The sequence below is a fragment of the Podarcis tiliguerta genome (genome assembly GCF_965153285.1).
Source record: "Podarcis tiliguerta genome assembly, chromosome: 9".
NCBI classification, from domain to species: Eukaryota; Metazoa; Chordata; class Lepidosauria; order Squamata; family Lacertidae; genus Podarcis; species Podarcis tiliguerta.
Genome location: NC_139542.1, coordinates 71596396 through 71620189, shown reverse-complemented (window position 1 = coordinate 71620189; position 23794 = coordinate 71596396). Strand labels below are relative to the sequence as shown.

The following is a 23794-nucleotide window of genomic DNA, read 5'->3' as shown; positions in this document are numbered from 1 at the left end:
GGAGAAGAGGAGGTTAAGGGGTGATATGATAGCCATGTTCAAATATATAAAAGGATGTCACATAGAGGAGGGAGAAAGGTTGTTTTCTGCTGCTCCAGAGAAGCGGACACGGAGCAATGGATACAAACTACAAGAAAGAAGATTCCACCTAAACATTAGGAAGAACTTCCTGACAGTAAGAGCTGTTCGACAGTGGAATTTGCTGCCAAGGAGTGTGGTGGAGTCTCCTTCTTTGGAGGTCTTTAAGCAGAGGCTTGACAACCATATGTCAGGAGTGCTCTGATGGTGTTTCCTGCTTGGCAGGGGGTTGGACTCGATGACCCTTGTGGTCTCTTCCAACTCTATGATTCTATGATTCAGACATCAAACCCTGCTCTCTGATTTTCTCTTCTGCTTGCTGCTTTATTTCTAAGTTCACATCACAGCCCCAAAACGCCATGTCAAATTCAGCTTTGTCTGTTGTGGGAGGGCCCCCCCCCACCTATTTGCTGCCTCGCACAGAGCCCCTTAATCGTTTGCTCCCTTAAGGGCCAGGCGATCATTCGCCAGGAAGCAAGCTTGGCTTGAACAGATTTAAACATTTCTGGATCCTGGGATTAGAGAGGGCTAACACCCAGTTTAACACATTGACACACACACATCTAAACTCATAACACCTTCAAATGTTGAAAGATAGCTATCAAATTGCCTCTTCATTTCTTTTTAGGCCAAATGTATCCAACTCCTTTAATCTTTCCAGGGCCTTCAGCAACCTTGTCACACTCCTCCAGACACTTTCCAGTGCCCCCGCACTGGTATCCGTCTTAAACTATGGTATCGAGTTTGGGCACAGAATTCTAGGTGAGATCTGACCAAAGCAGAATAAAAGGGTGCCATTACTTCTAAAGATTTGGTAGCTATAATTCTGTTGATGAAGCACAGAGTTACATTAACTTTCTTAGCTATCATATTGCCCTGGTGACTCACCTTTAACTTGTGGTGTACTAAAACCTCTTCCCACATGCACTGTTGTAAATAAAGCTCAGTATATTCCACTCAACATTTATCCACCTGATTCTGCCTAATCAAATGCAGAACTTTATATAATCTGTTAGACCAATCTTTACTTTTGGCACAGTTCTCCATCCCATCGTGATAATTCTGAAATTTTGTTTCTGTCTTTAAGGTTGTTAGGTAGCTCTACCAGTTTGATGTCACTTGCAGATTTGATAAGGATCCCCTCTACTCCTTCATCCATGTCATTTATTGACTATGTTGAAAGCCACTGAGCCCAAGACTATGGCACTCAACTTGTCAATTCTCACCACAGATGAGCACTGTCAGGGAACTGCCATCGGAGCTGGAGGCGGAGAGGAGGCTCCAGAGGGATGGCGGAGAGGGTCCCAGTAGGAAGAGAGGTAGCCCATCCGCTGGGGAAGGAAATCAGCGTAACACCAGTGGAGAAGGGGGGCAGATGGGGGAATCAGAGAGGTGGCTCCAGGACTCTTCGCCGGAGACCAGCGGAGAGGGCACGAGTACTCCGCTGCCCACACCCACTTTGCGCAGGCAAAGGGGGAGGAGACTGGGCGTCAAACAGCTTCTATGCTGGAAGAGGTTTAAGAAACGCCCACTGACGGATTCTGCCAGCGACTGAGGCAGCCACGGAACTTGAGGCTGTTCAGACAGAAAGGGTTCAACCAGGCAACCTAGCCAGGAGTAACGGCAACTTACGCACGAGCAACCCCTAGAACCATTACAGGCACTCTTACCAAACAGCTTACCATAGCTTACCAAACAGCTGCAAATTTACTTAACAATAGCACAAGCTTGCCCACATTTTGCCAGCTCATAAAGAATAGTATGGGTGGGTAAGAAGACTTTTCACAAGGTATACCATATCTACAGCATTCTCCTTAGCTACCCGGGCTAGTAATTATATTTAAAAAGAAGATACAGTTACTCAGGCATAAATTATTGTTGAGAAACCCTAGCCAGCTCTTTGTAATGCATGTACTTTTCTGAGTCCAGCTTTCTTTCTTTTTTCAAAGTTTTTAAAACTTCATTTTATGATGTACATAAAACAGAGAGAAGAATTATAACAGCAGATTAAAATTTGAAGGTGAAAAACAAAACCATAAAATAGGCAATATAATGAGTACAGTTGCACAATGCCTTAAAATGACAAAGTCCAAGTAAAGACTACCAGGGTTATCAGATTAGCAAGAACATTTCCAACTATTGACATTATTGACATTATGCTATTGACACAGCAGTTGCCTAGGTCCTCTTTCCCTCTCTTTGTAGCGGGAGGGATTAGCTTGCCTCTACTTCTCTTGTTCTCTAACAATTCTGAAAACCTGAATGGACAGAGGCTTTTGAGATTACAGCTTTAGTTCCTTGAGTAATTGTCAAGCCCTGGATTCATTTAGAGAGGCTGCTAGCTGCTCCCATACTGCTTTACCCAACTTGGATTGCAGCACTCTCCCTTGTCAATTTGCTATATTTTCGCCGGGTTAACCTTGTGGGAGAAAACTGAGGCACAGTAAAAGTTATTATTCGTTAGTTTATTCATTACATTTCTACCCCACCCTTCCTCCCAAAAGAGCCCAGGGCGGAAAACGCACCTTGTATCACATTTCTCCAGCAAAGCTACTATTTCCTTGTTCTTTCTCTTGTGTTGAACACAGTAAAAAAAATCAGTCGTCTTATGAGCATCTCTCACACACCAAGCCTCATTCTATGCTTTAGTCCTCCTGACACTCTACCTACAAGCTTTGCTCACTTGTTTCTTTGTCTGTATATTATATTTAACATGGTGTCCTATGAAAAAGATGTTTTTCATTGGTGTCTACTACTCAGTGAAAGTACCGTATTTTTTGCTCTATAAGACTCACTTCTTCCCTCCTAAAAAGTAAGGGGAAATGTTTGTGCGTCTTATGGAGCGAATGCAGGCTGCGCAGCTATCCCAGAAGCCAGAACAGCAAGAGGGATTGCTGCTTTCACTGCGCAGCAATCCCTCTTGCTGTTCTGGCTTCTGAGATTCAGAATATTTTTTTTCTTGTTTTCCCCCTCCAAAAACTAGGTGCGTCTTGTGGTCTGGTGCGTCTTATAGAGCGAAAAATACGGTATATAATAATTTCTTGGTGCTGTTCTACATGAGCCAGCCCCACCCAGTTCTTCTTGCTCTTTCAACATTTGCCACAGTCAGAATACATCCACAATTTAATCTGCAAGCTCTAGCTTTCTCGTAATGATCTAACAAAGGGACTATTTGCCCAACAACTAGCAATGAAAGCCCTCAAGTAAAACCTCCATGAATAGAGCAGAAACCCTTATCAAAAGGCAGTATTATCTCCAGGAACATTTCTGCCAAAAAGTTGGTCCAGTGTTGCTCAGTATTTGAAATTAAAAAACTATTTAAAAATCAATTCATATGTAGCGTCTCGTGTATTATTTATTATAGTCTCAAGGATCCGTACCATATAAAGATTCACTGGTTTACCCCACTTGTGGGCACAACAACCTCTTTCTCCACATCCACATGGAAAATTTATACAATGATAATGCTATGGCACTCCAGTTAATGACAAAAATGGTGGCTTAACAACAGACACCAAAACAGAGAAATAGAGTGTTCTTTTCATGCCACCCTTTGCCCAAGTTTATGGATAATAATAATAATAATAATAATAATAATAATAATTTTTATTTATACCCCGCCCTCCCCAGCCAAGGCCGGGCTCAGGGCGGCTAACAAGCAATAATAAAAACAAGTTGAATACAACTTAAAAACAAGATTAAAATACAACATTGAAATATTGAAACATTAAAATATTAAAATTCAGCCTCGTCACAGGAGGAGAAAGGAAAAAAGAAAGAGGGGGAGGGAATCAAATTGGCTCCAAGCCAAAGGCCAGGCGGAACAACTCTGTCTTACAGACCCTGTGGAAAGAAATCAGATCCTGCAGGGCCCTGGTCTCATGAGGCAGAGAGTTCCACCAGGCCGGAGCCAGTGTTGAAAAGGCCCTGGCTCTGGTTGAAGCTAATCTAACTTCCTTAGGACCCGGGACCACTAGGGTGTTGCTATTTATGGACCTTGAGGGTCTCCATGGGGCATATCGGGAGAGGTGGTCCCGTAGGTATATCACCTATCCATCTATAATCTGGGGCTGTATTTTGTAAAAGCTGGAACACTGATTCCAATCTACAGTGCTCATGGTTTAAGTATTAATGCAGTGGCAGATGGTGCTTCCAAAATGTGGGGCTTGTCCAAGTCACACTTATCCTGCCAAGCTATTCAATCCCTCAGTCTCACCCACACAAAGTTCCTCTTAGGAGTCAGGAGACTGCAGTTGCTCTCATGCTTTGCTTGTAAGCTTCCTAGAGACATTTAACTGGCTGCTGATAAAATGCTGGACTAAGATGGAGACAGGCAACTTGCCTAAGTTAGTATAAATCAGAGCTAAGGCCTGGGCACCAAACACCAAATGCCTTTACCTTTTATTTGCTACACCACCACAGAATGCTGTGCTCTGAATTTCTTCTCTTTCCTTCAGCACCCCCAACCCGGCTTTCCATGGTTCTGGAAGCAAGAGGAAGGGGAATGAATGTAACTTTGTAAAACACTGCACATGTTATTTCTCCTCACGTCTTATAGAATGAATTCACAAGCTGTGGCAATGACCACTATATTAATGGCTTTAAAGAGGATCAGACAAATTCATAGAGTATCAATGAACAGCTACTACCTATGTACACTAAATGAATCTACTGCTTTCAGAGACATAATACCTCTGAATACCAGAAACTAAGGACAAAAAGGGAAATATTGTCATTAGCTTTCCATCCTCCTTGTGAGCTTGTAGAAACACCGGGCAAGCTACAGCTGGAAAAGGCTGCTTGATGAAGAGCGATGTATGAACATGCCTCAACCCTTCTGATTATCATTTACATTTTCATGTGGTATTTGAATTTCACTGCAACTGCTTTATTTTGCGCAAGTCTGTGTTCTGTTGTCATCCACTGGTGCAAAAATATATGCAGTTTGAATTGCAGTATATGTGTTATATTTTACACATATGGTGTGATTTTTTTACATAGCACATAATAGACATGCATATCTCATATTAATTCAATATTTACAAATGAATTTATTTCCCTGCATGCTCCCTTCCAAAGCTAATGAATTTTCAGAAAGTAGCCCTGTTACTCTTTTTCAGGAAAAACAGCAAAGAGCCTTCTGACACCTGAAAGACACAGTTAATGAAGTGGTTAATTGCTCACCACAAAGCCATTTATGACTGTAAAGCTAATCTACTCCTATCTTGATTTCACAGTTGTCATAAATTTGTCATCCTAGCTCACTTCCCTCATTTGGGCATCAGGGTTGGTCAAGTTTAGTTATGTCAAGAAAACTGCAAGGAAGGGGGAGGAAATTTTAGATTTAATTATACTTTTTAAAGAAGTATACAGTGGTCAAATATGGGTAGTCAAATCAGGATGGTTCTTCCCACACCGACAAAGAGGATCACAAATAAAATCCACAGATATTGAGAGATTATTCTTCTCCATGTAATAAGAAAAACAAAGAGGCACCTGTATACATCATTGACTTTCTCACATTTTGGAAACCCTTCTCTCGGCCAAAAACAAATACCTTGTGTTATTTACCTCCATGTGCATTCCATTTTAAAGTAAATGAAGCAGCTAACGTCCAGCCATATCCCCTCATGGTTCTAAACCTCTATTGTGCTTCATGATACAGTAATAGTGTTAGGAAACATCAAGTAAAGCAACAAGCCAAAAATTACAATATTAATTACATAAAATCTTCACTTAAAACAGTGTGGATGAATGAATGTGGATTCCATTCACTTCAAGGAAGTACATTCCTGAGCACTGACAAACAAGCAAACAGCGAAATTCTGTATCTCCCTCTACCTAGAGCAGAATTCTCCAGACTCCGTATTGATGACTCAAATGAATTTTGAACTGATTCAGCAAAGATCTTATACATAAAAGCCCAATTACAATTTCCTGTAATAAAATTATTTTCTTTTTACATATTCACGTTCCCCAGATTCCTTGAAAATTAATTTTCTGGCAGAATTCAGTTCTCACCAGATTCTCAACTTTTACCTCCAAACTATTTCTGCCTAAATTACATTTTTCTTCACCTCTAGGAAAATACTGGTTTCCCCCCTCACCTTGCTCATGCCAGTTCCCACTTCAATGAAGCACAATCCTGTTATGCCTGTAGTCATACACACCTCATTTTTTCAAAACAGATATGGCAACAGGCAACAGTTATCCAAGCAGCAGCCTTCCATCAGAATTTGCTAGCTTATTCCCATTTCACACTATCCCACATCCATGTTTATGGACTGTGCAAGTACTAATATGCCATTCTGCTTTCAACCACAAAGACACCCCAGAAGCAAAACCTTTTGCATGATGGGTTGGAGTCTTAAAGCTCCTCTGCATTTATTTATTCATTTGCTACTGTTGGAAAAGCAGTGCAAACACATTCACTCAGCAAGTATATCTTGTTCAGGATTGCCTCACACTGATCTGTTAGTGGAAGAGACTGTCATAAGTAAGTTCATTATGCATCTCTCACTATTTAGATGTAGCATAATCTAATGCTACTGAGTGGCTCTATAAATATATCAGGAAGCAGGGATGACAAAGGGCACACCTGCTGAGGACCCCAGGCTACTCAAGTCATCTTTTATCAAGTAATGAAGTCACAGGAAGGTTTTAATGTTTGAAATTTTATTTTATTTTTTATATTTTGCTGCAAGCCGCCCAGAGTGGCTGGGGAAATCCAGCCAGATGGGTGGGGTATAAATAATAATACTAATACTAATATGGCTGTACTGGATGAGGGGTTGCATATCAGCAATGTCAGAGCCAAAACATACAGACTTCACACTACAAAAGGGACTTCCTTTCTTTGCTTCTTCACTGTGTGCTTGAGGAAAAGCCCCTTTCTCAGCACAGCCAAAGGAAATGCAGCAAACTGGAGATGCAGGAAAAGGAGAGCACTATCACATTGCATTTACTCCCTGTTTCCAACCAAGCTCTTGGCACTACACAGCTCCACTTGCCCTGCTTCTCAGCTGCCAAAAGCTCACCAGTCAAGAGAGTCAATGGAGGGGATGGAACAGAGGCCGGTGGCAAGTCAGTGAGCCAGAATGGGGTATGGCCTGCAGACAGGCTGGGAGACCTAATTTCTGTTTTTAAAAAGGTATCTAGGGATATGATTCTGACAGGGACTTCATAGACATTCCTCAGATATGCTATTCTATGTACAGAATTTGAGAGCTGTAAATAACAAATTCTTTTTCATATTTTAGGCTATATAGGTTGCAATAGTCAGATTGTAGTGACTTGACAAACCATGTTTGAAAAAGGCAGCTTTCTTCAAAACTATACTCTAAATTGCCTACCAACTACCCTCACAAGCACCTTATGCCCAAATGGCAAATTTTAGACTAGCCAATCTTTGCTCAAGTCATCTTGGTTTAATGCTCTTCTTCACCAAGAAGGGATTGAACAACAAAACAGCAGCCACATATCCAACGCTAAAAAGCAGCATTGCTATCCTATTGACCAGGCTGGCCGGCTTTCCAAGTGCCACCAGCCAACAAGGGCCATACCTCAGATGTCTCCAAGACCTTGCCCGCCTCTCCAGGCAAAACCAAGAGAAGCAACCGCAACTATGAGAAGCCAATGCAGACTTTGCTAGGTTTTCAGGTTACTGGTGACAAGATTGCTAATTCTCAGCTCTCAAAGCAAGGCTACTTACTAATGGAAATGTTTCCTGTTCTTTGATTTGTAAGCCCAAGCAAGAGGAGGCTTCTCCTTGCCATCACCCAAAGTCTCAGGAAAGGAAGAACCCAAGGCTCTACAGCAAAGCCATAAGCAAGAGGACAGTTCTCTAAGCAGGTTTTTGGTCATGAGGAGGAAGTTGTCAGGAATCCAGTACATATCCTGTAGCAGTATGTTAAGGTACTCCCTACTGGAGACCCATTTTCTTTGCACCAGAGACAGCCTTCAAATACTGTCCCATGTCAAGAACACAGCAGTCGTTTAAATGTCAAGCTTATGTAAAAGGTAAAGGTACCCCTGCCCATACGGGCCAGTCTTGACAGACTCTAGGGTTGTGCGCCCATCTCACTCAAGAGGCCGGGGGCCAGCGCTGTCCGAAGACACTTCCGGGTCACGTGGCCAGCGTGACAAGCTGCATCTGGCGAGCCAGAGCCGCACACGGAAACGCCGTTTACCTTCCCGCTGGAGCGGTACCTATTTATCTACTTGCACTTTGATGTGCTTTCGAACTGCTAGGTTGGCAGGCACTGGGACCGAACAACGGGAGCGCACCCCGCCGCGGGGATTCGAACCGCCAACCTTTCGATCGGCAAGCAATAGGCGCTGACCCACAGCGCCACCCGCGTCCAAGCTTACCATCTGTACAAGCTTATGTACAGATGCCTAAAAAGACCAAACGACATTTCTCCAAACTGAAGATGATGAATGCTTCTTCTGGAATATATATATTTTTAAAAGTCACAAAAGTTGAGCTATCAATATAATTTATTTTTTATTTATTTCATAAAATTTATCTACCGCAGTTGCAGGGCGTTTGATTTCCGCCTTGATTTCCTTCTACCTCCTGCTGCTTGAGAAGCTGCTGTTAGGTGTGTGCGCGGCGGACACCCGCCCTAGTCTGGGGAGATCTCCCCGCTGCTGCAGTCGGTCCCTCGGCCTTCCTTCTCGCCTTATCAGCTCGCACAAGCGGAAGAAACTTCCCCGAGCCAAGAGAGAGCGAGGAGGAGCCGTTTCCCAAGTGTGAGGAGACGCCTTCAAGCGGCCATGGCGCGCAGCTCAAGGGCTCCGCCCGCCCGGAGGGAAGGGGAGCCCGGCGCCCGTCCCGCGCTCGCTTCCACACGCGGCCTGCCGCTTTCCGGGCTCGCACCTGGGAAACGCCGCCGCCGAGGGAGAGGCGGCCTGAGCACCTGCTGCGAGCGCAGCCAACCCCCGTCGCCGCTGAGCAGCAGCGCGGAAGCGGGCGGGCTGCGCTTGCCGCCGGTCCCCAGCTTCCGGGGGCGCCTCCTCCGCTCTCCGGAGCGCCAAGGCCGCTCCTCCCGCCTTCCTTACCTGCGCGCATAGCGCGAGTCCCGTCAGGGGCGCTTCTTCCCGCCGCGGCGCCGCCGGGAGCCCCCCGGGGCCGCCATCCTCGCCGCCGCCTCCGCCTTCCCGCCCGGCTCCTCCTCGCGCGCGGACTTGCGCCTCCCTCGCAGCGCCCGGCGGCGGCCCCGGCTCCTCCTCTGCGCGGCTGAGGGAAGGCGGACGCGGCGCGGGACACCTTCGCCAGAAGAAGCCTCGAGGTGCGCCGGGCGCCCGTCGCAATGGCGCCCCGCGCCCGATACCGGGCTGGGAGTCAGGCTCCCCGAAGGCGCGAGAGCCCTGAAGCGCCTCTTGCCTCAGCCCGAATTGTCAACGCAACTGTGAAACCTTCTTCTTCTTCTTTCTTTCGTTCACGTCGTAAATTCATCTCCCTCTGTAGGGATCAGATGGGATTACCATGAGGAGTTATAAAATATACATCAAGCCATCGTGTCCACGATGAAGACATTGTGTTGACTGGGTTTGATATATTGACGATAATTTCTGATTAAATCCCATAAGATTCTACATTCATGTCCTTTCCATGCCCTTTTGCCTCTGCTGCCCATTTCTCTTGTCAAGTACACAGCCCAGTTGCTTAGACAGGCGTCCTGGGTCATCAAAGATAGTGGGCAAGTTTACTTGATGTAGGATGTTAATCTTAGGGCCAGGAAACAGATCTCACATTAGGGGGATAATGGTCACTGTCCTCCTGGCCCTCCTTCTTATCATATGTACTCCTTGTTTATTACCTCGGGGTTGCCAGATGCTCTTCTTTGTATTCTCAACTATTTACTACCCCTTTGTAGTTCTCAACATATTTACCCCAAAATATATGCATGCTAATTAGTGTTGTAGTGTAACTTTTTCCCCACGTGGGGTTTGATGAAATGCTCAGAGGAAATATGATTGGTTCTTACGAGCACTGTGTAAAAGATTCTTTTGCTAATAAAATGGCCTGGCGAGGGGTGTGGTGTACGCACTTTCTCCGAGAGCCTTGCTGGTCAAAGCCTCGTGTCTTGTTTTTAATCAGGGTCCAATCCTTCCTTTACTTTGCGAACGCAACACCCTCCTCCGCATTGGGGTTTTTTTCCCTTTTGCGTTACCAGTGACATAAATAGATGGAGGTTCATATGCGGAAACCCCTTATTCGTAAACTTTCAAGAGGGTCCAAGTCTGGGAGGTTTAAAGAGCGCAGTCTTGGTGACTCTGAAGAAAGAACTCGCAGGAACCTGAACATTTGCTACATGGTGAAAGCTACCCTGGGGCGAAATGTAAATCGGTCCCTCCGTGCTGCCTCATTTGCAGTGACCCTGAAAATTCTGGATACGCGTAATGGAAAACTGCTTCCCAGCACTGAATTAATAGGAAACCGGCAGCAGCTTCAGTCATCTACCACCTGTAGAAACACATTCGAAGAGCTATGTTAAATATGATTTCCCCCCCCCTTAAAAATAATCTCATACATTTTTATTAATCTTGAGTTTAAATACTTTTATGCATCTTTATTGTTCTGAACATTCTCTTTGATGGAAACATGCCAAAAGGAATTCATGGTTTGCCTTAAGAACATGAGAAGAGCCTTCTGGAACAGGCCAGGGGCCCGTCTAGTCCAGCATCCTGTTCTCACAGGGGCCAACCAGATCCCCCAGTGGGAAACAGGACCTGAGCACAAATAGTGCTTTCCCCTCCTGTGGTTTCCAGCAGCTTGTATGCAGAAGCATCGCTGCCTCCAGTTGTGGAGGGAGGGCAGAGCATAGCCAGCATAGTTAATAGACATCAATAGCCCTCTCCTCCATGAATTTGTCTAATCCTCTTTTACAAGCCATCCATCACTGCCTTCTGTCGAAGCAAGTTCCATAGTTTACCATAACTACGTGCTATGTGAAGAAGCAGGGCTTTTATTCCAGGGGAACTCACATGAACTCAGTCCCGGCACCTCTCAGATGGGTGCCATTGCCATTTTAAGAGAACAAGAAAGTCATTTATGGTGAATTCGAGCACCTTGTTCCCTAGAAAAATAGCACTGTGAATAAGTATTTTCTTTTATCTTCCAGCATTCAGCTTCACTGAATGTCCATGAGGTCTAGTGCCATGAGAGAGGGAGAAATACTTTTCTCTTTAAACTTTTTTCAAATCATGCATAATCTTATACACCTCTATCATGTCCTCCTCCTTTACTTACTTTTTTCTAAACTAAAAAAATCCCCTTTTCACCTTTCCTCATAAGGAAGTTCCTCTTCCCTGCACATTTTCAGCTCAATAATATTTTTATATAGGCTTAGTTACCAGAAGTTTACAGATTATTTAAAAATGTAGTCATACCACTGTTTTGTATAACGGAATTATGATATTTGTACTTTTATTTTCAGTTCCTTTCCTAAAGTTCCCTAACATGGAGTTCACCTTTTTTTCAGGGCTGTCACACACAGCATTTTCAGGACAGATGAAAGAAAGTAGTGAGGTTCTGATCACATCAAAAAGGATATTGCAGAGTTAGAAAAGCTTCAGAAAAGGCCAAGCAAAATGATCAATGGCTAGAGCAACTCTCCAGAAACGAGCGGTTGCAACATTGGGGGCTGAGGGTTGGCTTAAAGAAAAGGTGAGTAAGAACTGACTTGATAGTACACTATAAAAGTATGCATGGCATTGAGAAAGCGGATAGAGGAAAACTATTTTCCCTGATTAGAACTCAAGTGGGCACTTATCCACCAAGTCCTCTGGTCTGGCAGTGGGACTATGTAATGCCAGGTCAGTACAAAATAAGGCCATGCTCAGCCATTCTTTGATCATGGATGAAGGCGCCAACTTGCCATGTATTACTGAGACCTGAGTGGGTCAGCTGGGTGGGTCTGACCTACTTGGTGCAGCACCAGGCCATACTGGAGAGCCAAGGCATGAGCATCACCAATAGGAGTTCCATTTCCTTCGCTATAAAATGTCTAGCATTATGCTGGCGGACCTCAGGGCAATAGTTCATAATGAGTCTAACATCCATATAGAGGCTGCTGTTGGGCCAGCTTGGGACTTTGTGGTTTCCATGACAACCATGTGGCTGTCTCAAATGTTCATCGGTCTGACACACCAAGCAGATCATACCTTCAATGTAATCTCTCCCCTGAGTGATGCAAGTTGTGGTCTGACGGTACTGTGCCTGTGGTCGTAGTCTGACCAATATCTGGTGAAGCTTGGGTTGGTGGAGGTAATTCACATTAGAAGAGTGGTGTACCGGTTTGAATGGTCTGCCCCTGGAGCCTGATCAATTCCCGGATGCTCCGGGGGGTTTTACAGCTGAGAACATCCTGTCAAAGCCCTGATCTCACTGTGGAATCGTGAGTTGAAATCAGGGCCAAGCCGCTCACCCATGAGACAAGGTGAGGCAATTGCCTCAGGCAGCAAGAGCCGCAAGAGAAGCAGATCCAGCCTCCAAGGAGTGCATTGCCTTCTTCTGTTGCTGTGGTGGCAGCAATGACTGCGACACGCTGCCAGGAAGCCAGACATTCTGCTTCCTTGGCAGCCCCCTACATGCCGCCTCCACAGTGGCCTCTCAGTGAATAGGAGGCACTAATTGCATTGATGGTCTCCTTGCACCCTTAGGGAGGAAATATTGGGATCTCCTGGGCTCTGCACATACCCAGCGTGATTCACAGAAGCACCCTTGCCCATGATGGCCTTTGATTCCCACTGTTGGGTAAGGTTGATTAGATCCTCCCGCCCCCTGCGCTTGTTCCCGAAGTAGATCTTCACTCTCCACCAGTGGCGTAGCGTGGGTTGTCAGCACCCGGGGCAAGGCAAGTAATTTGTGCCCCCTAACCCGGGGCAAGGCAAGTAATTTGCGCCCCCCCCGCTGCACTGTCCCTCCCCCAGATAGTCCCTCGCTCTCTCTCCGCTCCGCACCGCACCGCACCGCACGCCTGGCACCCCCCCCCCTCCACAGTGGGCGGCGACCCGGCGGCTCGGATCGGATTCGCACAGCCAGCACTGCAGTGAGAGAGAGTGAGTGAGCCAGGTAGGGGCAGAGAGCTGCCAGTGCAAGCGCCCCCCCCCCAGATGTTGCGCCCGGTGCGGCCGGCCCCCCCTGCACCCCCCACGCTACGCCACTGCTCCCCACCCCTTGTTCCTGAAGTAGATCTTCACTCACCCCTTCCTCCCTGGTGGTGCGGTTCCATTTTGTGGTCCACCTCAGGTGCCAAAAATCTTGGGCCAGCCCTAGTTGAGATGGGTGGTTGGCATAATCACCCCTGAGTATCTGCTCTGGCGTTGTGGAGCACATTTGATTCCCTGGTATTCTGAGGAGCTGTGGGCTATGAAGACACATGGCAGCACACAGAGCTGGCCCACAGCTGAGGTGGGATGCAGCAGCCTCATCAGGCAGCAGAAATGCAAGAGGCGGCATCCTGCCCACCCCACCACTTCTGCCGCTGTGGAAGAAGCTCTGTTTTGGCACTGGTGTGCCGCTATGCCCCTAGAGGTGGAGGGAGGTCAGTGCCAAAGCTCTCTGGAATGCCCCCATCTCACTGAGTATTGGCCATAGGGGGGGTTCTGGACGCCCTTGTGGATTTTGCCACCCCCCCCCCCAATCTTGCAGCGAGGCTTTCTAAGGTCTTTTCCTTGAGGGGAAGCCTTTGCAGAGCCTCACCCATTCCTATCACAAGGGTGGCAGCCAGTGGCGTAGCGTGGGGGGGGGGTGCAGGGGGGCCGGCCGCACCGGGCGCAACATCTGGGGGGGGGCGCTCGCACTCGCAGCTCTCTGCCCCTACCTGGCTCACTCACTCTCTCTCACTGTAGTGCTGGCTGTGCAAATCCGATCCGAGCCGCCAGGTCGCTGCCCACTTTGGACGGGAGGGTGCCAGGCATGCGGTGCGGTGCGGAGAGAGAGCGAGGGACTATCTGGGGGAGGGACAGTGCAGCGGGGGGCGCAAATTACTTGCCTTGCCCTGGGTGCTGACAACCCACGCAACGCCACTGGTGGCAGTAGCATGTTTTGCTATGAGTGCAAAAAGGTATTGGGATTCCCTTGCTGGCAGAAGCCTTGCTTTGAACTTGACCAAGCTCTGGTTAGTGTGCATATTCATGCTTACCGTGCAGCAGTGTGGACAGCTCAGAAGGCATGCTTCGCAGCTTGCATTGCAGCCTCAAGTAGCTGACCAGCAGGGCTCGTTTGGGTGGTTCTGAGGCTACTGCTAAGTGGGAAGGGCCACCACAGCCATCAAATACCGGCTGTGATCAACTGAATGCGCATTTTAAGGATAAAGTATAGGTGACTGTTTTTTAACAGACAGCTTCTAGCACTTGCCATGGAAATAATCCAGTCCAAATTTTAAATGGTTGGACAAATCATCTTGATTTATAGCATAGTTGAGACCTCATAGTACTAAAACCTGTTGAACCTCTCTTCCTTGCCCATATAAAGTTGACAGTGTTTGTGTAATTCAAATTCAGATTTTCACTTGGAAGTTACGGTGATATTTCAAAAGGTGATGTTTCAAAAGGCGATGTTTCAAAAGGCACCAAGTGAAGCTTCATCCACTGCATCTTTTGCTCTGTATTTCTCATTCAGGCTCCAGCCTGATGACTTCTCCAGCTATGTTAAAGCTGCCACTGAACTGGGAAGCAAAAATTTGTGAATACTTACCTCTGCTGGTCCTTTTGTTTGCTGTTCCACTTGCAGAAAGGACTCCAGGTATGCTTTGAATGGATAACTGACAACCTACTTCCTCCATTGCTTGTGTGTTGATTTTGCCCCATTACAGGTGAGCAAGATGTGCGAGAGAGAACTGGTGGATAAATGGGGCAGGGTGCACAGCAACTATAATCTTGCTCAGTTTGTAATATGGCTGATTCAGGATATTTGAGTTGTGTGATTGTATGAAACACACTGAATGTCAAAAATGTGGAATGCATCTATATACAATGAGTATTATAAGCAACACCCCTTTGCTAAAACCACCCATTTTTGCTGACTTGGGCCATACAGAAGTTGTTTATTTGAACTTTTCTCTCTTGGGTTCCATCTTCATTGCTGTGTTGGAGATGTTGAAAATGCTATGAACTAGGGACTTATGGACTTGCACCATCCCTGACCATTGGCTATGCTGGCCGGGGCTGATGGGAGCTGGAGTCGACAACATCTAGAGTGTCAGGGTTCTCTCCCAAGAAGCATGGCAAAGCAAGTAGGGAGGGCCTCCTACCTTAGAAATCCCAGACTGCAACATAATGCAGAAAGAAAGACGTGAGCACAGGAGAACGCAATTGCTACAGCTATAACAAATAATGAATAAGATCAGATTAATCGTATCCTAGAATGGGATAATGTAGAGCAGGTTGATTTTAGTATTTTTGTTTTATTTTCTTCTTTAAATTTCAAGGCCTGGTTTCCAGGCACACAAGCTGAAATCCTCGCCTGCATTCTCATTTTTCAGTTTTACTTCCATGCAAATCTTTCCTGGTTGGATAGTGAGATGCTGGCTGGGAGGGGCTTGCTCAGATGCAGCATAGGCAGATGACAGCAGTAGCTGCAGCAACAATCACTGAGCTAGTACCAGGCAGCATTTGCTGCAGTCAGCTGCCTGCCACTTTCTTCACATCCTGCAAGATTTCTCAGCGGCAAGCTTTGGGAGCTGCCTGCGCACAGGAGCTCATTTAAGGAGCAGCTGGCTAGAGAATTTAGCTATGTCAGCAGGGCCTCTTTGCTTTGCATCTGGACCCCTTCTGGCATTTTGAGTTCTGCATTGTTGATTTTTGGAGCCGATCTTGTGCTTCTTCTTTCTCTCATTCACCTTCAAATCTTGGCTGCATCGCAAGCTCTCATTATGCTGCACATCATACCACAGTCTGTTTCTTGCCTCTGCTAGGCAGTGGCAGCATGGATGGTGTTCTTGTGACGACCTCTGCTGATTCTATCAGTCCACTGCGGACAGGCATGCTGAGTAATCCTGCTGTAAATGGGCGAGGACACAGACACACGGAAAATTAACCATGGCTTTCTTCGAGACCACAACTATGTGACTGAAGGTAATGCAGATGCCGACATAATTTATCTTTTTGTTTTTGAATGCTAGTGCCTTATAATCAAAACCTGTATTCACTTGTTTGGGTAAGTTATATATAATGAAAGCAAAATTTTTATGTTTAGCAGATGAAGAAGCCAAATCTCTCTGGTCTTGCTAAAATGCAAGGAAATTTGCCAGGTTCCTGTAAAAATCCGAAGTAAATGGAGCACTTGGATTAGCTTGTTGAGAGGAATGTGAGCAGCTGGAACTGAATGCCTAGGAAATAACTTGAGAGATCAATTAATATGATAGGCTGAGCTTCCATACACCTTTGGAAATATGTATTCTTCACCTTACACCCGATCTCTTTTAATTGAGCCCTTCCCTTTGAGTCTCTTCTGACTTTCTGTCTGGAATGTTATGTAAAAAGCTTGTTCCTGTAAACGTCATGGATGCTAAAATATTTATAGTGAACAAATATATTTTACAGGCAAGCAGGGCTTATATCCATAACAATGTATAGCTGCGTAGCATAATACTGGAAATATGGTTTTAAAACAGTCGGTCACGACTGAGCAACATGCCTATCAGTCACTGTGTGATCAGGTTGTGAACTTCCCAAGCATGTCGTTGTCGTGTGTTGCATGTAGCCTGTTTCTGTAGCATCTTCCGTGTGGTATTTTCTCAGCTAGGATGGCAGCTTACATAAATTTAATCAACTGGGCCATGCTCGATTACTGACGATATGCATTTTTCTAGAAGTATAAAGCAGCTTTATTACTGGAACTACAAACACAATTTTGGGAGAAACCCCCATCACTTGCCTGAACTTAAGGAGCAATATAAAAATTAAGTCAAAACAGCCATTTCTACAAGCATTGACTCCAAGGCCTTCTGCTTTTATGTTCTGAGTTGTTGTTTGAAGTCTTGCATCTGTGCGCTTTTTGTCCTATGCATGTCAATTTTTGTTTTATATTAAATATTATTTACACATATTTTGCAATCGGGTGGTAAGGTCGTTTTTATTGGGTATGAAGGATGGCAAAAAATGTGCAATGGGACAACTGTGGTGTGCTCGCTTTAGCCATGTAGGCTTGTACATGTGGACAGATGTAGGTTAAATAGAAACTGAATTCTTCAAGGATCCAGAGCAGTATTTGGTGTCCTCAGTAATTACCACCGGAGAAAATAATTTGCTCAGTTATATCTTTATATATTAAAAATATCTCATGCCCAGAAAATGGGTATTGTTATAGCTCTTTTTCATTTTGCTGAGCATACTGCTGATTCATGCTTTCATGGTGGCTAATACTTGAGTTGCATTTATTTTTAAACTTTAGTCACTTTCCTGCTAGAGTAGCCTTGAAGGGGAATGTAGAGCTGCCTTCCCCCACCATACCGTTCATAGAAATATTACTACAAATTAACTGTTATTTTCTCATGGCAAAACAGGTTCGAAGTGTCATATTCTTCATTACTTCCTATTTTATTTTAACACGAGGGGTGTTCATGCAAAATACCCTTCATGTGATAAAAGAGGGGATGGGGATGGTACAAAGCGGCCGCATCGCCCCCACTGCTGACGCACTCGCACACCATGTCACCATGTGTCAGGTGGCTTTACAACATGCACATATGGAAATCTTACATGTGGAGGTGACCCTGGCCCAAGCAATTATTATTATTATTATTATTATTATTATTATTATTATTATTACCTCGCTCATCTGGCTGGGTTTCCCCAGCCACTCTGGGTGGCTTACATCATATGCAAAGTATTAGTATATATATGTAGAATCTCTTCACACACATGCCACAATTGTGTGTTTGGGTGGGGGATCTGAGCACCTTTAAATTGATGGCTGAAACAGAAGTTAATTTGGGAATAATTTACATGTCTCAAGTTTTTTTCCTTTCATTTTGTGACCTCCACCTACTGTTTGGCTTATTTGGCCCTTAAAGAGAACCTGAAATCTTCCTGAAATAAATAAATTGAGGTGCACATAAGTATTCTGTATGGAAAAGGAGAAAAAATAATGGAGGGCATCCACCATCAGACATCAGTGTTTGGCATCTCTGTTACCTCTTAGTTCTATCTGGAGCTGTAGATGAAAAGTGTACCTAGGTTATGAATATAGATCAGCTGACTTAATTGGACTCTTAGGGCCAGTCTTGCCACAGGAGTGCTTTGGGAATTATTCCTGTTTGGGAATTATTCCTGTTGAGACAAAACATGGAAAATGTTGCATCAGAAAACATTGGGGTCGGGCGGGGGGCCTTTCCTGGGGAAAAAAACATAGATTCCTGCAGACTTTTCTTAATAGAATATATCTCACATTTTAGGAATTAATGCTATGCCCAAACTTACTAGGGATTATTTTATTTATTTGATGTACTGCTCTTTGTTCAGAAATAATACTCCAAGAGGTCTAGCAAAGAAGTTTGAAGCACTATCAAAGAAAAATAAATATGATAAAATAAAACATTATAATTCAGTAAATAGCAATGCAGATTGAAAAATAACATATAATGGCTCTAAAGTCTGGGCAATTAAGAAGTTATGCACCTAGTGCCAAAAGAATATCAGACAATGGTGCCATGTACAGCCAAAGCACTGGGAAAGGGTATAATTGTAGATAATGATTGAGGATATTTATGGAAACTTATTTCCCTGTAATTATGTACCTAACGTATCCACTGAAGCCAAACATGGGAATTTTTAAAAATGCTGAGTGATAAATGCCAACTTCACTCTAGATACAGTGTCAGTTCCAAAGCAGTGTTCCTCAACTTTTTCAAACAAGATGACCCTGGTTTTCTTCTCAAGGGTCTACTGAAAGAACTGGACTGCATTGGAAATTTCCTCAGCAAGCCTTAAACCACAATGGATTAATGGGGTGCTGCATATTAGTGCCAGGTCGATCACTGAAAAAATATCTGCCATCTGGGATTTGATTGTCGTTTGTGGATGAGTCACAACTTCAGCAATAGTTTGGTGAAACTGGTTATTTAGATAGGGTTGCCACATTAAAAAAAAAATTAAACAAAAATCGCCCTACTTGCCATACGTCTGGGTTTTCCTGGACATTTTGCAGATTCAGCAAAAATCTGCCCGAATGCCATTTCGCAGCCCAATTCCAAGATTTATAGCAGCCCTAATTCAGATCCATTCCAGTTTGGCTTTTACTCTGATTTTTGTTACCCCAGTGGACCATCGTTACCCTAGTAGATCACCTGACCAGGCAATAAGCAAAGGAGATTGAAGCCCTGTTGAGTATCTGTAGTATCAACTGAATTCAGTATCACAACATAATATGCTTCTGGCTAGGATGGGACTTGAGGGAAGGCACTACTTTGTTTTGTTGCTACCAAGTGGTGTTCAAGGTAGCTAGCAGAAGTAATGCAAAGAAAAATACAAAATAAAATGAATCAAATCATGAAAACAAGGCAGGTTAATCTCACATCAATAAAATCAGTCAAACCAGTACAGACAGCAGCCAAACCAATGGCAGCATGATTCCAACAACAGTGGTGCCTCGCAAGACGAAATTAATTCGTTCTGCGAGTTTTTTCGTCTTGTGAATTTTTCGTCTTGTGAAGCATGGTTTCCCATAGGAAATGCATTGATGGTTTTCCATCGGAACGCATTGACGGTTTTAAGAAAAAGGTGCAAGACGTTTTCGTCTTGCGAAGCAAGCCCATAGGGAAATTCGTCTTGCGAAGCAACTCAAAAAACAAAAAACTCTTTCGTCTTGCGAGTTTTTCGTCTTGCGAGGCATTCGTCTTGCGAGGTACCACGGAAGTTGCCTTATGAGACAAAAGAGCCTGTTTGGATGAAAAAATATTTTTGCCTCAGATGAGGCTGGACAGCCTTCCCTTGGCATGTAGTTCAAGAGCCTGGGAGTAGCCACTATGAAAGCTGTCTCTCAGGTTCCCGCTTCAGATGTCAGGTCCCACTCCCCTCGTCCTGGTCAAGCCAGCTCCCCACATTGGCATCTCATCAGGGCCCATGACAATTAAATAAAAAAGAGTCTGTGAAGGCCTCCCAAAGAACCTCTCCAAAACTGAGTGAATGGGTGATAAAAATGGCAAATGCAGCTCAGTGTAAACAGGTGTAAAGTGACGCATGCTGGCACACACAAAAAAAATCTTAATTTCACATACATGCTCAGGCCAGGCCAGATCAGGTACGAGACCTTCAGGTCATAGCTTGATGAAGATGTGGACCCAGTGTGCAACAGCTGTGATAAGGACAGATTCTATGCTAGGGATCATTAGGAAAGGAATGGAAAATATGTCTGTCAATACCATGGCATTATACAAATCTGTATAACCTAATCTGTTCATGAGAAACAGTTCATAAGGTGAGTGTCTGCATGGTGAGCTGACAATTTCCATTCTTAATTGGGAAAATCCCAGTGAATTCCCAAACCCAGAATGGTTAACCCCCAAATGATTAAAAGAAGATTCTCCTATCCTTTCATTTCATTTCATTTTCCTTTCATTTTATTTTCACCGACCATAGTTCCATAGATTGCGCTCAGTCAGGGCGCTGAACAACTTCTTGCTGCATCTGTATACATGAAGGTCCTTCCGTTCAGATATTTGAACCAGACATTCATTTAGTGACCTTAGAGTAAAGATCCTTCACGTGCAGATAACGGAAAGTTCATATAACAAGTGTTTGCATAGCTGGACCTTCATGTAATATGTATGGTTCACATCAAAAAGGATTCCTCCTCACTACTATGAGCTGAATAAAGAGCATGAAATCCACACTCGACTCCGAGTATATTTCAGGCAGAGTTGAAAAAGGTTCAGAAAAGGGCAACCCAGATGATCAAGGGAATGGAAGGACTCCTGTGAGGAAAGGTTGCATCATTCGGGATGTTTTAGTTTGGAGAATAGGCAAGGAAGAGATGACATGATAGAAGTTTATAAAATTATGCGTGGCATAGAGGAAGTGGATAGAGAAAAGTTTGTTGGCTTTGAACGAGGATTGGACACTGGGGTGTGCTGATGTCATGAGAGCCCGGCCCGGGGCGTGCTGACATTGTGCAGCATGCTCAATCGCGGGGGCAAGGTGGCGCGTGTGATCCACTCAAGCCAGATACAATATTAGGATAATTCCTAGTGTTGGGGCAGAGTAGTGTGCTTATGCAGGCCTACCATATTACTGGAGTTTCCAAGGTTCAGATAACAAGTACCGTATATACCCGAGTATAAGCCGACGCAAATATAAGCCGAGGCACCCAATTTTAGCCCAAAAAAACGGGAAAACTTATTGACTTGAGTATAAGCTGCTTCACCACACCACAAACCTGGTGGTAGTGGCAGCAGCGGAGGAAGAACAAGCAACCCGAAAGGGCTGCTTTTGGGCTGCTCATTCCTCCGCCGCCGACAGAGGCAAAGGCACTCGTCCCTCCGCCACCGCCCACCTCACTCAAGTATAAGCCGAGGGGGGCTTTTTCAGCATACAAAATGTGCTGAAAAAGTCGGCTTATACTCGAGTATATACGGTACATACTGTGTTGAGTACATGATGTTAAGCACTGCTTTTTTCTAGGAAAAAAGGTGCCAGTATTTGCCATGATCCTCTCCACCCCCCTTCTCTCTCTCTCTCTCTCTCTCTCTCTCTCTCTCTCTCTCTCCCGCCCCTCCCACTTTGCATGCCCCTCCCCCTTCCTTAACCTTCCCCCCATCTTGCTCCATCTGCTGTTCACACCCGCCCAGCATTCTCCCTTTTTCCTTCTCCCTTCCCCTTCTTCCAGCCACACTGCCCATGCTCACCTCTATGGTTTGCCCCAGCCAAAGAATGGAAGGTGGTGGCCCTACAGCACAATATTTTTTTGGGGGGGGGGGAGGTGCCAGTACGGTGTACCATTGAGCACCGCCAGGGAAAAAAAGCCCTTCAGATTTCTGGCTGCTATCTTTCATTTCTTGCTAATAGGGATTATCCGTTGTTGTTTCCCGAATGACTGAAAGTCCCTTTAGAAGATGCCACCTTTCAACTAGTGGAAGGGTTTGCAGTGTGAATTAAAAGACAGAGAGTGGGGCATTTTAGAGCTTGGTTTTATCTGGACTGGAAGCAGTCGGGGTTTGGCTAAGGATCCCACGCACAATTGGGGAATCTGATGCAATTTTGCATCTGCTTTTAGAATGCAATTGCTTCCACTCTGGTGTGCTCAGCTATGGCCCTACAATTACGAAGACTGGGGCAGCCTCTTCGAGTGCTGAATGCTGGGGAGGGCGGATCTTGTGGTGGATGCTGGGCCTCCATTCCTCCTGGGGCCCCTGGCCATTTCCCTCTGTTGGAAGATAGTCATGGGTGTGCCACACAACCTGCCCTGTGTCCCTAGGTTAACTTGCTGATCTCAAGTGTGGTGAAATTGAAATTATATTCAACTGTCAGATTGATCTGCCTCTGTATTTAAAACTGGGAGGTGTGCCATCTTGTCCTTTGTTTTAGGCAGCAAAATGTATTGGCTCAGCCCTGGTTCTGCTCGCGTATTTGTAAGCAGAGCAATCTCCAAATCTCTCACTATCAAATGAGACCTAATAGCATCAACCTAGACAGGTGGTGGCTCAAGAAAGTGTGAAGCATTGAACTATATTGTTGAAATCACACCAGTTGCTACATCTGAAGGGTGAGGTCATTATCTTGTCTAAAATGCTAATCTCTTTGTAATTGAAACTGGCAGATCAAAAGCATTGAATAATGCAAAACGAAATAACACACAGTTCACGCAGAACACTTCCTGTTGCTCCACTGCAGGGGATTTTTGTCATCACATCATTCTGAAAGGGAACACTTACGTTTTGTATCATAGTCATCTAGAATATTTTTCTTTGATAACCGGGTCTCCTTCAGGATGGATAAAGAAATTAGAGGAAGACAGACAAGTTGTCAATTCAGTCTGTGACTGTGAAATATGGTTGAATAATACTGAATATTTTATGGTAGAAAAATTAGAAATGACTGTCTTTTATTAAACTCATAAAAAGAAAATCCATCACTACTGGGTGTATCACATAACTTATTCCATGTCTCATCTTTCAAAAAAATGAAAATGAAAAAGGCAATTCACATACTATAAGTTATCAACGTACAAGGAACATAGCTGTCAATGTTTCCCCTTTTTTAAGGGAAATTCCCTTATTCTGAATAGGATTCCTCGCAAGAAAAGGGAAAAGTTGACAGCTATGACAAGGAAACATCCTTCCTTAATGCCTGAGTGAGAGAAATAAGGTCGGTCAGTGTGTAAAATCAAGCTGGTGCGGCTGGGGAAGAAATTTGATTCAGTTGAGAGTTAAATTAAGCTGAATTTGTCAAATTTGCAGTTTCCAAAACAACATGAGAAGTGAAACATAGCCGTTTTTGCACTTACAGTACCTGAATTTTGCAGTGCAGTTTTCCAACCAACCAGTATTTACAAAAAATCACAAATTAGGTAAACGTGTACATAAACTTGAATATATTAGTGTAAACAAGGTACAAAATGCATTATAAAGGTAGAAAACACTTGCAAAAATGTGCACATTAGTCAAAACTGCATTACAAAAATGTGTTCTTAGGAGAAATTCACTCTAAAATGAGGAAGGCATTTCATTAGGATTTTAAAAAATTAATAAATGGTTGCAGAAATAAGGAA

At 44.6% G+C, this 23794-nt stretch overlaps 2 protein-coding genes across 7 annotated transcripts in view; one reads left to right on the top strand and one right to left on the bottom strand.

Annotated features, from left to right (window-relative positions):
* The window catches only part of SH3BP2 (SH3 domain binding protein 2), a 32103-nt gene extending 22825 nt beyond the window's left edge, over positions 1–9278 (bottom strand). Inside the window, exon 1 of one of the 3 annotated variants that reach the window (XM_083399043.1) lies at positions 9142–9278. The gene's annotated coding sequence lies outside the window, so the exon portion shown is untranslated. Of the gene's footprint in view, positions 1–7789; positions 7896–8610 lie in introns of those variants that run through there. The other 2 variants (XM_083399045.1, XM_083399044.1) reach the window with 2 other exon arrangements.
* Positions 8757–23794, top strand: part of PPP2R2C (protein phosphatase 2 regulatory subunit Bgamma) — a 49199-nt gene continuing 34161 nt past the window's right edge. The window contains exons 1-4 of one of the 4 annotated variants that reach the window (XM_083399091.1): positions 8757–8832; positions 11568–11752; positions 14711–14833; positions 16005–16164. In XM_083399091.1, coding sequence (XP_083255217.1) covers positions 16095–16164 — 70 coding nt within the window. In that variant the 5' untranslated portion in view covers positions 8757–8832; positions 11568–11752; positions 14711–14833; positions 16005–16094. Of the gene's footprint in view, positions 8833–11567; positions 11753–14710; positions 14834–15205; positions 16165–23794 lie in introns of those variants that run through there. The other 3 variants (XM_083399093.1, XM_083399090.1, XM_083399092.1) reach the window with 3 other exon arrangements.